Source organism: Muntiacus reevesi, chromosome 10, assembly GCF_963930625.1.
Source record: "Muntiacus reevesi chromosome 10, mMunRee1.1, whole genome shotgun sequence".
Taxonomy (NCBI): Eukaryota; Metazoa; Chordata; class Mammalia; order Artiodactyla; family Cervidae; genus Muntiacus; species Muntiacus reevesi.
In genome coordinates, this window is record NC_089258.1 from 32,385,090 (window position 1) to 32,400,747 (window position 15,658).

The 15,658-nt window shown below is 41.5% G+C and overlaps 1 protein-coding gene across 3 annotated transcripts in view; it reads right to left on the reverse strand.

Annotated features, from left to right (window-relative positions):
- Window positions 1–15,658, reverse strand: part of SUSD1 (sushi domain containing 1) — a 130,058-nt gene that overhangs the window by 104,382 nt on the left and 10,018 nt on the right. For all 3 annotated transcript variants that reach the window (XM_065947169.1, XM_065947167.1, XM_065947170.1), the window contains exons 2-3: window positions 7,742–7,861; window positions 5,169–5,324 (exon numbers count right to left, since the gene is read on the reverse strand). In XM_065947169.1, the coding sequence (XP_065803241.1) occupies window positions 5,169–5,324; window positions 7,742–7,861 (276 nt within the window). The remainder of the gene's footprint in view (window positions 1–5,168; window positions 5,325–7,741; window positions 7,862–15,658) is intronic.

Consider the following 15,658-nt stretch of genomic DNA (forward strand, 5'->3'; position numbering starts at 1 on the left):
CAAATTTCAACTCAAGGAATTCTCCAAAACACATAGAAAGATTACTTGTCTAAGACAGAAACTACGGAACAAAAATATAATATGAGGACAGACCGAAAACATGCAATATCTATTTAAAAGGAATTATGAAAGAAAATGGAGTAAATATATAAAAAATTAATATCAAAAGAAAAACTGCTCCAGTTTTGTATTCAAATAAAAATAGCCTTTTAAGGTGACAGGCATGAATGTTGAAAAATGAGTCATTCTGGGTTTCTAAGAAGAGAAAAATCTATAAACCTCCTGAGAGAAGGGAATAGTAATTTATGAGGAAAAGAGAAGGAATCTGACCCAGGACTTGTTGTCTGAAACACTAAATGCCAGATAGCACAGAAGTAACATGTACAGAGTTCTAAGGAAAAGAAAGCAAAACATCATGCTATATTTAAGGAAAGGAATGACATTTTAGAATATGAATGATCTCAAGAACCACACTACTGACAAAAAAAAAAAGAAACCCAGCATAAATATTGTCAAGAAAGGAGAAGACATCACAAAACATAACAAAGGGAGGTGAGAAGTGAAACTTGTCAAACAAACACTGTTTTTTGCTCTTTTATCTATAATTTTATCAACTTATTTATTTGGGGCTGTGCTGGGTCTTCGTTGCTCCGTGGGCTTTTTCTCTAGTTGCAGCAAACAGGGGCTACTCTCGAGTTGAGGTGTGCAGGTTTCTCATTACCGTGGCTTTTGTTGTTTCAGAGCAGGGAGCACAGGCTCTAGGGAGCACGGGCTCTAGGGAGCACGGCCTCTAGGGAGCACAGGCTCTAGGGAGCACTGACTCTAAGGAGCACGGGCTTCAGCAGTTGCAGCTCCCGGGCTCTAGAGCACAGGGTCAATAGTTGCGGCACACGGGCTTATTTGCATGCGGGATCGTCCCAGATCAGGGATCAAACCCATGTCTCCTGAATCGGCAGGCAGATTCTTTACCACTGAGCCACCAGGCAAACCCAACAAACATTGTTGATAACAAAATCATGGAAATTTGGGTAACTGTTAAGAAAGGATTCTTAAAATCAATCTCAATCTCGTACAAACTTTAGAAATGATTTCAGTACTGTGTTCCTAGACTGGATCTATCATCTTAGCTTAGTAAGATTTTTCCCCCCACTGAGGAATTTGTAAAATGTGTTTATGAATACACTTTTAACACAGAAACCATTTTCCAGCCTGTCCACCTGCCCCAGATTCCTAAAAGGTAGTGAGTAGGAATAAATTAATTTTTCAGTAGCTACTAAAAATAAAAGGTCCAAGTATTATAAGGCAAAAATGCAGTGGTATGGGAAACACTTGGAGTTCCTAGATACTGATTAGCTCTGTATGAATCACTGCAGGCGTTAATCCATTTGCTTTGTATACAGTCATTCAACAGTTTAATAACAATAATTGCTATAATGACTGTTAATAACGATAACCCCTGCATGTCATCTTGTGCATGTCAAGCACTGTTCTAAACAATTTGGTATTTATTAATGATTATTTTCCATCTTATTTAATCCTCACAAAAACCCTGGGAGGTTGATGCTGTTATTATCCCCATTTTACAGATGAAGTAACTGAAGCATAGAATGGTTAACCTGAAGCCACGCAGGTTTAAATGTGGAAAAGCTAGAATCAGAAGCCAGGTGTCTGGCTTCTGAGACCATATCCTTAAACACTATGCCACACTGTTTCTTCGCTTAAAATCTAATTTTACCATCATCCAATCAATAATTCTCTGTCTTGTCCACAGAGATTATCAGGAACATCAATTGCCTTAAGGAAGTCTAGATGTATTTACCATATATCACTGAGATGAGTATGAGATGATTTTGATATTTAATCCTCCGCTACTTCCTAATGTTTCCAAAGCATACCTTTACTAAACTGTTCTAGATCTTGATTGGATAGACATGTTAAGGTCATCATGTTAAGCTCAACAGGACAAATTCTCCATGTAGTGGTAGATTCCACTGGGTCTCCAAGCTTATAACATGTTTGCTTGTGAAGAAAAAATGTTCTAAGCAACCGTATTAACATAGTTAACTAATCAAGGGAGAAAATTCCCTATGCCTCATTCTATATATAAGATTATTTCACTTTATCCACAACCAGAACCATTCTTTAGTAGAAAATAGCAAAACTGAGCAGGACACTCTGACCTCATCCCAGAGCCCTGGTGTTCTATATTTAAAATTCTTTCATGGATTTGAAAGTCAAACAGACCCAGGTTGGAGAATTGATTCTGCTACCTACTAGTTGTACTAATGTCTGTTCTTTAACCTTTCCAAACCACTTCTGTAAAATGAAGTTAATTATAGTAGGGGTTTTTGGCACAGATTAAATAAAACATGTGGAAATCACTTAACACAGTGCCTGCTTGATCTTTGGTCCTCAATACTTGTTAGCCAATATGTGAATGGGCCTCGCCTCTCTACTGACTCAGTTCTCTCTAGAGCACAAGCCACTCCTTCATAACCCACGCCTGACCTTGACCATGAACAATGAGCATGCACACGTATACATCTTCGCATGGGGTTCTTGACTAGAGGCAGGGGAGTGACCACACGGCTTGTTGATTTAAATGCTAGATTTAAATGCTCTAAAACAGAGGCTACAGTCCCTCCTCAAATGCCAAATTCAGCTCAGAAACCTACATCTTAGGAAGTCACATTAGAGGAACACAAACACTCATTTAAGATGGGGACCGTTATTGATATTATCCAGTGTTGGCAAGGATGTGAAGAAATGAAGACCATCATGAGGGACAATGATACCTTGGTCCAGGCCCCTGGCACTTTGGAATGCCCTCATGCTGCAAGTGCCATAGAGCTTCTTCCCCTGGGTTGTGGCTCATCGCAGAGTTTCCATGATCGCCAGGAGTCATCCCAGCAGCCTGGGGACCAGAACGTCTGTGGGTTCTCCAGCACTAGAACTGCTGCAGCTCAGCCCTCATCTATACTTGGCGACATGCAAGGAGGCCTACCTGCAACCAACTCCTGAACTTGACCTGAACCCTGCCGAGTACAATGAACACCTAGGCACAGGAATTTCTCAGAATTCAAGAACAGGGATTTATAATCTTCTGGTTCCAGGCAAGCACTGGATAACTGCTGATACCCCAAAACTTGCTAAAGCTTCTGCCTTACCTAAAGTCGACTGGTGTTTCTGTGAAACTGTGATTCTTGAAGAAACTCAGTGTCATCAAGAAAAGTCATCCATCAGGTTTTACAAAGTAATAAATAAAGGCCTCAAAAAAAAAGTAATGGGAATAACTGCCATTGGATATGAGGTTTCTTTTGAGGGTTAAAGGGAGGTTCTAAAATCGGATAGTGGAGATTGTTGCACAACTTTTTTTAATTATACTGAAAACTACTGAGTTGTACCCTTTAAAAGAGGGCATTTTGTGGTTTAATGAATTATACCTCAATTTTTTTTTAAGGGGGAAGGTCACCAAATAATTATAAGCAGTAGAATAAATAGAAGCAGAGCCTAGATAAGGATTTTGTTCCAGGAAGATCAGCTCTTCTTAGGCTGACATCTATTTGGCCCTTGAATATAATATTTCTTTCTTTCTTTTTCTTCTTCATACCCTTTAAAAAACATGATGCATCCTTGGAAACTATACTGATGCATACTATTATAAAATTTTTCCTGTCAAACTCCCACAGTCTTGAAAACACAATTTCAGGTGTTAAGTCCTCCGGAAAGCATCCCATCTCTTACCCACTTCCAAGGTAAGTGCCTCCAGGGATTCCAGACTCTGGAAAGCACCCTCTGCTTACCCATGACTAATACATTATACTGAAATTAGCTATCTGCCATCACCTCCTACTAGCACAGCCTTGGCACGTAGGAAGCGCATGAAAAATGTATATTGAATGAACCATCATCTTCCAAGTTTTTTTTTAAGGCACTTAATTTAATTCTGCAACACTAACACTGCACTTCTGCAATCATGTAGCAAATAATTTGCTACCTAAAACAACAAGATATTATAAAATGTTTTCTCTGAGGGAACGGTGCTCATTCATGCCAAGAATAAATCAAATGTACCCTTTGAGGGAATTTTACCTTGGTACAGGTCAAGAGGGAGAATGAATCGGAGCATCAGAACCTGCGGTTCCTGGGAAAAAGATAAAAATGCTCTCCTCTCTGTGTCTCCCCCAAACCTTTAAATATCACAGAGCTTTTTAAGAAGAGCCTGCTAAGTTGCTCCTATTGTGTCCAACTCTTTGTGACGCTATGGACTGTATGTAGCCTGCCAGGTTCCTCTGTCCATGGGATTCTCCAGGCAACAATACTGGAGTGGGTGGCCATGACCTCCTCAAGAAGAATCATTAAGTCTACGCAAAACCATCTTAGAACCAGGAGTCTTTTCTTGCCTTTCGTCCTCATTACTGTTCAAAGATTTCCTTAGAAAATCCAAGAGCTATATTATCATGACATATAATTGTGAAATAATACAGGAGCCACTGAAAATTAAGAGGCCTTTGCTCACCCCTTTTATTTGACCAACATATGTCCAAAACCTGACCTTCAAAGCTACTGAGGTCCTAAAAGTTGTGCTCCTCACTCAGCTTCTTCCTCCAGGAGACAGGCCCACAACTCTAATAGGTGCATCACAGGGCTCACTCCTGGGGCAGGATGCACAGGGCTGGGCAGTACCACAGTCACTCCAAAGGTTACTGTAGAGATGGCACACCATCTCCAAGAATCTCTCCTTGCTGTTTGTTATGAAACATTTCAGACACACCGAACAAGCGAAAGAATATTCCAGTCTCCCCTAGTCCCACCTCCACCCCCAAGATTCAACAATCATTCACATTTTGCCATTTAAAGTATCTTACAGATAAACACTACACCACATGCTTCATAACAACACGCCTAGATACTTTAGCACACAGCTCCCAAAATAAGAATATTATCCTAAAATACTACAATACAGCTATTCCTTCTAACAAGATGAACAATAATTCCCTGATGCTAACTAATACTCAGTGCATGTCCAAATATCCCCCATGGATAAAGGAGAGTCCCTTCCTTAAAGCACACCCCATCCTGGCCCCGCCCTCTCCTCCTGCACACCCCAGGGACCGGGTACCCTCGGCCCTCACCACGTTGCCATCCGCAGCCCCCTTCCCGAGTACCTGTGCAAAAGGTGCCGTCGTTGGGGATGAATGTCTTGTTGTTGTTCGTGGCTCGATACCCTTCCAGGCAAATGCAATAAAATCCTCCGGGTGTGTTGTGACAAGATGTGTGGTTCCCACAGACCACACTGGTTCCAAATTGGCACTCATCTTTATCTGTGGGTACATTGAGACAACACACAGAAAGCGCTGTCACTCCATACCACGATCAACCACCCAGACTGTTCTCCTGCGCTATGGACTTGGGAGTCAACTTTCTACGACAACAGCAGAAAGATCCATTTCCCCAGCCTCTCCTCCGCTCACTATACTTCTCAGACTCCGGGACATGGGCTCCTCGTTGTCTCATGCCAAGTGCGTACGAGACCATAAGAGAAATCCAACATCTCATTCTCATAGGCCGTCTTACTTGAAGACTGGGAGATGGAGATGCTTTTTGAACTTCTCCACACTTAAAAAGATCTTGTCATAGGCCTGGGGGGAAAAATCCAGCAGAATCCCACTTTTCCAGCTCAGCCATTCTCTTGCCTTTTTTTTTTTTTTTAATAAAAATCAAAGTAGGATGATTTTGCATCCAATGATTAACTGGAAAATTTGTTACTTCTGAGTCACCAGGACACACAATGGAATTAGTGCTCAAGCCTCATCCGGGGGCAGGGCTGATACTGTGGCAGGAGCAGCCTGCTGATCGTTAGTGATTCACATAAACAATGCTAATCACCCAGTGAGGAGGGGCTGGAACCTGGGATGCGTGATGAGACCACAGGACCTGCCCTGACTATTTCTAATTCAATCATTTGACATCAGTGTCAAATGAACGTAAACCTCCCTCCTGTCCTCCAGCCCAGGGGTCAGCAAACTTTTTCTGTCAAAGGCCAGTCATAGGTCTCCAGTGGCAACTGCTCATCCATACTTTGGATCACAAAAGCACAGGCCGTCAGTAAACAAATTAAGACCCTGTTACAAAAACAGGCAGTAGTGAAGTCTGGCCCCCAGGTTAGAGTTCACTCACTCTGCCTTAGACTGTACCATCAGAGGAAACTCCCGTGACCAATTTCTCTGACATCCTTTGAGAGGTGATAGCCAGCTAGCTTTTTTTTGGCGGGGGTGGGGGGAGGATATCATCTGCTTAGGAACTGCAGTTTTTTACCTGTCACTTAGCATTTTATTACATTACTGGTTCCCTCACAACAGTTCCATTGCCTCTCACAATTGCACACAATTCCTGCTAACCCAAGAGCACCCCACACTCCGTTCAAAATCTGGTAGGTTTTTTCTTTCATTTTCCTTCTATTATCTTTCTAAAATGTAATTAAATCTATTCATCATTAAAACTGGTGTGGTTAAAGGATCTGTCTAAGAATACAGAGAGGCAAAATGGACCCTCAAGCCATAGCTAGGTCAAGTGTCCAGTCTGGCTTACTAAGCAGGGCATGGGGCTTTCAGACACATGTCCACCTGCCCATAAGATGGAGTATTCCTCTGCTATTTTTCCTGAGGCATATCTCCCCTGCAGACTTCACCAAAAGGGGCGTATGCATTTGTAGGGGATTCTAGAGTTCTCAGGTCCTGTGACATAGCACTGGGCACATCCAGGATCTTACCTGCAACCTATGGTGTGGTCTCAGCACACCAATTATTGGGATATATAGTATATAGTGTTTTAATCCTAAACAGACAGGGTCAGGAAGGCCCAACTCCAGCCTGCAGGAACAGGCAAAGCTGTGTGATTGTGAAAACATGTACCTGTGAAGTAGAATATGAGGTTTTGAACTCAGGATTTAATTGTTATTTTTCTTCAGGGAGCAAAAAAAAAAGATACCACAGTGAGATGGTATTTACTGTCAATCCACAGCTACAAGGCAAAACTATCCATATTTTCACTGCAGGTAACATGGATGATGGAAGGAAACCATGATTATCCTAATATCCGCTACTGTAAAGTTGCTATGGAACTCTCTCTCTCTGAATTGGGCTTGAAACTGGATATTATTTGATTCTTATGGCATGGTGGATTCTCTGAGACAAAAAATAATTTCAAATACTTCTAGTCTAAAAGTATTTGTATTTCTATAAGTCATTCAAGAGCTTAAAGGGTCACAACTAGAAAAAATTTGCAGGATGGATTTTGATAGACATAAGACTCAAAGAAACAGTATTTCACCCACCAGCCAGAAAAGTTCAATAGGCAACTGGGCTTTGTTTTTCCTCGTGGTACTAATGAAAATAGTTTTCTGTCAAAACAACTACAGAAATTTAAAAAGACAATACTCACTCAAATTGCTAAGTTAAACCCAAGACTTAAAAACAGATTTCATATCTGTGTGAAGTCAGAGAGTTTCCAGAGGTTCAAGTTCAGTGACCTCTAACATGAGAGGTAATTCCTTGTAAACACTAAAGAAAGGATATATCCAAACACTAAAACAGAGACTTGCTGTAAGTGACAAAACTCCTTATAATAAAAGCACATGAACAAAATAGCAATGTTTTCCCCCCAAGGACACCAACTCTTTAATACTGGAGAATCTTGTTTCTTGGTGAAGTTTTCAACTTAGCCAAGAGTCAGAACTTACCAATGCAGTGAGTCCTCCCGTTGCCCACAAATCCATATTTGCACATACAGACGCTCATCCCTCCTATTTTCGAGCAGGTAGCATGTTCATGGCAAGTGGCACAGATATCCAGATGGAAATCTGAATCATAAATTGCATATATCAGGAAAAGAACATTTCAATCCCCTACTTTAGATGAGTCACATTTTTGGGAGCAGACATTTACAATGGAGAACCAACATTTGAATACCAAAACTATAGAGGGTAGATTAAGGGAAGGGGGATCGGGAAGGGGAACACATGTAAATCCATGGCTGATTCATGTCAGTGTATGGCAAAAAACCACTACAATATTGTAATTAGCCTCCAACTAATAAAAATAAATGGGAAAAAAATTTTAAAAAAAACAAAATTATAAAGGGTAGATTTTATTCCATACTGTTCATACTGCTCACAGCAAGAATAGTGGAGTGGCTTACCACTTCCTCCTCCAGGGGGCCAATTTGGTCATTGACTACGCTGAAGCCTTTGACTGTGTGGAACACAACAAACTGTGGAAAATTCTTAAAGAGATGGGACTACCAGACTACCTTATCTGCCCCCTGAGAAACCTGTATGCAGGTCAAGAAATAACAGAACTTGACATGGAACAACAGACTGGTTCCAAATCGGGAAAGGAGTCCGTCAAGGCTGTATACTGTCACCCTGCTTATTTAACTTCTATGCAGAGTATATCACGCAAAATGCCAGGCTGGATGAAGCACAGCCAGAATCAAGACTGCAGGGAGAAATATCAATAACCTCAAAAATGCATCTGATACCACTGTAATGGCAGAAAGTGAAGAGGAATTAAAGAGCCTTTTGATGAGGATAAAAAAGGAGAATGAAAAGGTTGGCTTAAAACTCAATATTCAAAAAACTAAGATCATGGCATCTGATCCCATCACTTCATGGTAAATAGGAGAAAAGTGGAAGCAGTGATAGATTTTATTTTCTTGGGTTCAAAAATCACTGCAGATGGTAACTACAATCATGAAATTAAAAGACACTTGCTCCTAAGAAGAAAAGTTATGACAAATCTAGACAGTATATTAAAAAGCAGAGAGATCACTTTGCTAACAAAGGTCTGTCTAGTCAAAGCTATGGTTTTTCCAGTAATTATGTATGGGTGTGAGAGTTGGACCATAAAAAAAGGCTGAGCACCCAAGAATTGATGCTTTTGAATTGTGGTGCTGGAGAAGACTCCTGAGAATCCATTGTACTGCAAGGAGATCAAACCGTCAATTCTAAAGGAAATCAACCCTGAATATTCATTGGAAGGACTGATGCTGAAGTTGAAGCTCTAATACTTTGGCCACGTGATGCCAAGAGCTGACTCATTGAAAAAGACTGATGCTGGGAAACGTTGAAGGTAAAAGGAGAAAAGGGCAGCAGAGGATGAGATGGTTGGATGGCATCACTGACTCAGTGGGCATGAATTTGAGCAAACTCTGGGAGACAGTGAAGGACAGGGAAGCCTGGTGTGCTGCAGTCCATGGGGTGGCAAAGAGTTGGACATGACTTAGTGACTGAACAACAACAAAAGACCTTATCTCATCCTGAGAAATCTGCAGTGGTTACCCACTCCCCACAGAGTAAAGTGCAAATTCTTCTACCTGGCAATCAATGCTTCCGTAAGTGCAACCCCAGACTAACTCCTGTAAGCCTCAATGCTTCCAAACTCAAATACACAGTGTTGTCCAGGAAAGAGGCCAACTGCTCTTTCCCACACAAACATGCTATCCACTGTCTTCGTTCATGCTAGTCATGATGTTCCTTCATCTGGAATGTCTATCCTTCCCTCTCTGGCCAACTAGCACCTATTCTCATTTCAAGACCCAGCTTAAATATCACACTCTCCCTAAGGTGGTCCTCATTCCTTCGTTCTTTAGGAAAATTAAATGTATCTTCCTCTGCGTTCTCCTAATGCTTATACATTCCCGTATCAACCATGTTAATTTGTCAATATATTCTATTCCACCTCTATCTTCCCAGCTTGCTATTATGAATGAGCTTCTCAAGAACAGGAATTTTGTCATTTGCCCATATATCATTATGGCAGGGTAAAAACATTCAATATATTTTTATTGACCAACTGGATAAAGGCACCTGCAGTCCTACTGCCTACAACTTAAAAAGCAAATGGAGAAATTTCCTGGGCATTAAGAAACTCCATGCTTCTACTACAGGGGGCATAGTTTCAATCCATGGTGGGGGAATTAAGATCCTGCAAGCTATGCAGCATGACCAAAAAATAAATAAACTACAATCGTTATTTTTAAAAAGAAGCAAATGGAAGGGGGAGGTACTCATCTACTGCCCTATCCATTTCCCTTCTAGGGAAAAAGTGGTGAATGTGCTTTAAATGTCAGTGAGATAATAACCAGGTCCCAGGAGGATCACCAGATCCCAATTATTTAGATAAGCAGCAAAAATGTTTGGGGCTAAAATTCCTGAAACATCCAGATCTACCAGATGGTGATACATGGCCCAAGATCAAACAAGAATTTCTAGCCGAGGCTCTGTGGGAACACTGTATTGCACTCCCAGTGTCTGTAATATCAGGAGTTGACCTAGGAAAGAGAATATTTCAGCATGGAATTTCACCTTAGTCTTGGGTCCATTACTACCCAGATAATAAAGACTTCGCCCTCAGACTGCTCTAGGCATGAAACCAGCTGAGAAAGGGAGACATACAAATATTCTTACTCAGGCTTGCTTTTTATTTTTTTAAACAAAATACAACACAAAAATGAGACAAGCCATGCTTATCCCTAAGAAGTACTAAATCAACCATAGGATATTTACAAATTTTATTATTTCCCAAACTTTAAAGAAAAATGCAATGAATTTTTAAAAGTAGAGATTATAAAGGTCACACTGGCTACCATGTAATAATATAATAAAATTACAAGATAAAACATAAGACTTGCATCTCCAAAAGTAAGCCTACTTGTAAACTACAAAACAGTCTCCTAAATAATTCTTGGAGCAAAGAGGATATCAACGTTGAAATGTTTAATACCAGACATAAAAGCTTATCTACTTCAGAAAAGCTGAGTTTGACATGTTTTTATATACTTTAAAGGAAAAAAGAAAAGCAGGCAGCCAGGAGATGGGGGAAAATAGAATTTTAATGCAAGAAGCTTGAAGAAAGAAAAAACAAATAGAGGCTATGGGGTGGGGACTTAGGACTTAGTACAAAGATGTTAAAGAATTAGAAAATAAATTCAAATTCATTGAAAAAAAACTTTTGCCAAGGTCAGCCCATCATAAAGACTAGTAGTCAAACTCAAGATTGGTAAAGGAAAAAAGGAGTAATATACAAACATGCAACTAAAATATAAACAATTTCTTTTAAATTACAAATGAAAGACTTCTGATTAAACACAGCAGATTTAACCCACTCACAACCCTCCACCCCAAAATTTAAAAATGACATTAAGGACCATGTAGGTATAAAGCCTGGGAGAGAAGATGACAGCAGTCAAGGATGTTGACAACATTTCAGAAGGTGAAAGAGATGGACCTGTGGGAATTGACTGAGAGGAAGAATTAAAAGGAAAGAGAAAAGAAAGGAAGGAAGGGAGAAAGGAAGAAAGAGGGAGGGAGGGAGGAAAAAAAAGAATAATAAAAATAAATAAAAGTCAACCTGAAAGGGTCAGGAATGAGGTCCCTAAGTGCCTCAAAAGGCAAACATAAAGGGTAGGGTCTGAGATTTAAGGAACAAGTGGAAAATATGGAGGAGTAGTTAAATGCCCAGATCCTCTAACTAACCCTAGCATAAGATGGAATTTTACAACCTGGAAAAGTGCACCAGAAAGGCTCCAATTAAGTGAGCAACAGACAGAGCTGAAGGGAGAGATGAATCGCCACATTAAATGCCCACAAATAATGGGGTCAATCTATTTAACCATTTTTAATACACAATATTTTAAAACAGTACCATGAGGACCCTGTCAGTACATAATTATATACAACCAAAATCCTGGAAATACCTTCTAAATAATGGATCCTGGGTCATGTCCACAAACCCAGCTGTGATCAACCATCTAACAGTGAACACTCACCCCAGCATCTGTGGGTAGTGCAATAACAAATATAAAAACAAATTTTTTTTTTGAAGTATAGTCGATGTACAATATAAGTGTTAGTTTCAGGTGCATGGCAAAATGATTCAGTTATACATAGATATGTATATATCTATATTCTTTTTTTCTATTGATATAAACACTATACTAAAGAAATAATAAAATGGTAAGATGTTTTATTTCTTTCCTATGTAAAATACTTATTTTATAAAGATGGCAGCATTTTTATATTCATCCAGTTCCAGAAACATACATTAGATAGAAAATGATTATGTAACTCTTGAAGGAATCTAATAAACACACAAAATATTAAGAGGCAAAGCAGTGCCATCCACTAGGATAACTGAAAGGAAGTCCAGTCTGAATTAGTGAAGGAGAGAATTTAAAGGGTTTTTAAATAAACAGAACTAAGTTCATTCAGTAAAAAGAAGCGGACAAAATGCGGCCTTGGAGGAAGTCAGTCAGGTCTAAGCAAGCACTGGACTTGAGTCAGAATTCGATCCTCAATCTAGCTGAGTGTAAGTCATTGTGTAAATTTCCGCAAATCACTTAACCTTTCTGGGTTTCAGCTTTTGATCTGTAAAACAAGGGCTTTGGGCTTCTCAGATTTTAAAGTACATTCAAATGACCTGGGGATCTTGTTAAACCACAGGCTCTGATTCAGGTGCTCTGGGGTGGTGCCCTACATTTTGCTTTTCTAACAAGCTCTCATGTGGACCACATTACAAGGAGCAGGGGTTCAAGGGCCCCTAACTCCTTCCTCTCTAATGTTCTGACACTTCATTCTTGGAGCACCTGTTTTAATGACCCATTAAGAATAATTTAGCATGAGGTAGCCCCAAGGACAGTACCTGGCATGTTTGACTCAATAAATGTCTGCTCCCCGCATTGGCAAAAATCACAAGATGTCTGTCAGGCGACCAAAGGCTTCCCAGACCACCTGCAGAAGAGAACGTGGTTTCCAGAGAAAGAGGGACCTCAACCGAAGCCTCTTGTCCAGCCGTAATTAGCCCATTCTGCAGGGCCTAGTAGGGAGAGCCTCTGAGTGCTAATTGCTTGTGGGACCAGGAGTGGGGAAGAAACCTATCCTAAAGAAAGGAGTAGGAAGCACAACCTCAATACAAGGAAAGGCAGGAGCTGGGGTGGATTTGGGGCTGCTTCTGATGCTTGTGAACTGTGGTGTTGGAGAAAACTCTTGAGAGTCCCTTGGACTGCAAGGAGATCCAAACAGTCCATCCTAAAGGAGATCAGTCCTGGGTGTTCATTGGAAAGACTGATGCTGAAGGTGAAACTCCAGTACTTTGGCCACCTCATGCGGAGAGCTGACTCACTGGAAAAGACCCTGATGCTGGGACGGATTGGGGGCAGGAGGAGAAGGGGACGACAGTGGATGAGATGGCTGGATGGCATCACCGACTCGATGGACATGGGTTTGAGTAAACTCTAGGAGTTGGTGATGGACAGGGAGGCCTGGTGTCCTGCAATTCATGGGGTCACAAAGAGTTGGACACGGCTGAGCAACTGAACTGACTGACCACACAATAGTGTCCATTGATCAATAGCTCCTAGCTCAGTTAAGAGTCACTAGAGGGTTTCTCTTGTGGTCCAGTGGTTGAGAATGCCTACCAGTGCAGGGGACACCGGTTCTAGCCCTGGTCCCGGAAGATTCCACATGCTGGAGAGCAACTAAGCCTACGCGCCACAACGACTGAGCCCAAGCTCTAGAGCCTGAAAGCCACAACTACCAAGATCACGGGCTGCAACTATGGAAGCCCAAGAGCCTGTGGGCTCTGCAACGAGAGAAGCCACCACAATGAGAAGCCAGAGCACTGCAACTGAATGGCCCCTGCTCACTGCAACTAGAGAGAGCCTGTGCGCAGGAACAGAGACACAGCACAACGGAAAATTAATTAATTAGTTTAAAAAAAGAACCATTGGAGAAGAGCATAAATGTATACAATTAGTTTACAAAGCGATTTTTAAATTTAACAATGTTAAATTTTGCAGACATTAATCACATATTTATTCCTTAATTCCTTCCTGGAAAAAAAAAACGTGTTAGTTGTTCCCTCCGTTTTTTTACTGTTAAGTAATAAATTACTCCAAAACTTAGCAACTTAAAACAATAATAAAAATTTGTAGTCACATAAACACACAGAATCACTGGAGACAAAGTAACCAATTCAACCCAGTTTTAATACTAAAAGTTCCCTGTCCCAGGAAAACCCCCAGTTCGGTGCAAATCAAGACCGTTGGTTACCCTATTTGGAGAGCTTGTTAAAACAGAATCCGAAGCGGCAGGTTTGGGTGTGGGCAGGGCCTGAGAATCTGCATTTCTAAGAAGCTCCCAGATGGCCCACACTTGGCAGTACTGAAATGAACGTGAAAGTCGCTCAGTCGTGTCCGACTCTTTGCAACCATGGACTCAGTCCATGGACTTCTCCAGGCCAGAACACTGGAGTGGGTAGCCTTTCCCTTCTGCAGGGTATCTCCCCAACCCAGGGATCGAACCCAGGTCTCCCACATTGCAGGCGATTCTTTATTACCTGAGCCACCAGACGTCTCACTCTATATCAAGGACCCTGGGGAGAGAAAAGGCAATACCGAAGACATCTTTCACCACGTCTGGACCAACATGACAGAGAGTCTAACCCAACAGAATCCTCCAGGCCGGTGCCTGGGTCACTGTGCCTTTGCTATTACCTGGGGGCAGGGGTGGCAGGAGGAACTGGGTCAAGGCGCAGCTTCACAGCCACATCAAGGATGATGTGACTTCTGTCTGCAGCAGATTCTGCTTAGGAGAGCAGAGAGGTGGCTGCGACGCAGTAACTGAGGGGACTACTACAGAGGTGAGGGACAATCCCCTCCACCTTCCCCTTGGCCTAGGGATGCCTAGAATTACTGGCAGAGCAACAGAAGAATGCAAACTCCAAAAATCTAAGAGGATACGCCTGACAGGTACTGTTACTATTACTGTATCTCTCAGCTGAGGGCTGTGACCCTAGATTCACTTCCCTTCTCTATTCTGCAATGGCTAAGTCAGCTAAAACTACCTCCAACAATGAGAGCACCAGAGTCTCAACCTCAGCTGGAGTTTTCTCTCTTGCTCCCTGATTATGGGATCATAGGCAAGGAAACTCTCAGAGATCTGGTTTTAATCTGTCTGATGGAGATCACATTTCGAGGACTAAATGAGAAATATCAGTGCTTCAAGAGCTCTCGAGCACTAGACAAAGAGCTAATTTCCATGAATATTTATCTCTCTTTCCATAGATGTTGTTATTGTTGTTAGAAACAAGTCATGCATGAGACAGTGCCTGGTCTGGGACACCCTGGTTCAGAGCAGGGTTAAGACAGATCACTTGGGCTACAATCCTAGCTTGGCCACTAGCTAGCTGAAGAATCCTTGGCAATCCTCAGTTTCCTGTAATCTGTAATCCGAGGATGAAAATAAACCTACCCCACAGGCTGCTTTGTGGATTAAAGAGTAAATGAGTTCATCCGTGTAAAGCAATTAGAATATATTAGGCATTATTGTAACATCCACTCAACAGCTCTTCGTTAACGAATAAATGAAGGTACTGACAGCTAGCCAGCTCCCAATTATACTAATAAAGAGTCACGGAGAGCTGCACTGATGTGAAAACCCGAAGGAATACCGTGCAGGCAGATGCCAACCTATTCAGGGGGTTGATATTCTGGGAACCAAAGTACCCTCCCCTTCTTGTTCACTCCCTGCCCACCTCCCACATCCTCCCAGCCTTCTGAGTAACATCTGACTCAGAAGTTGTAAGTTCAGCTTCCTCAC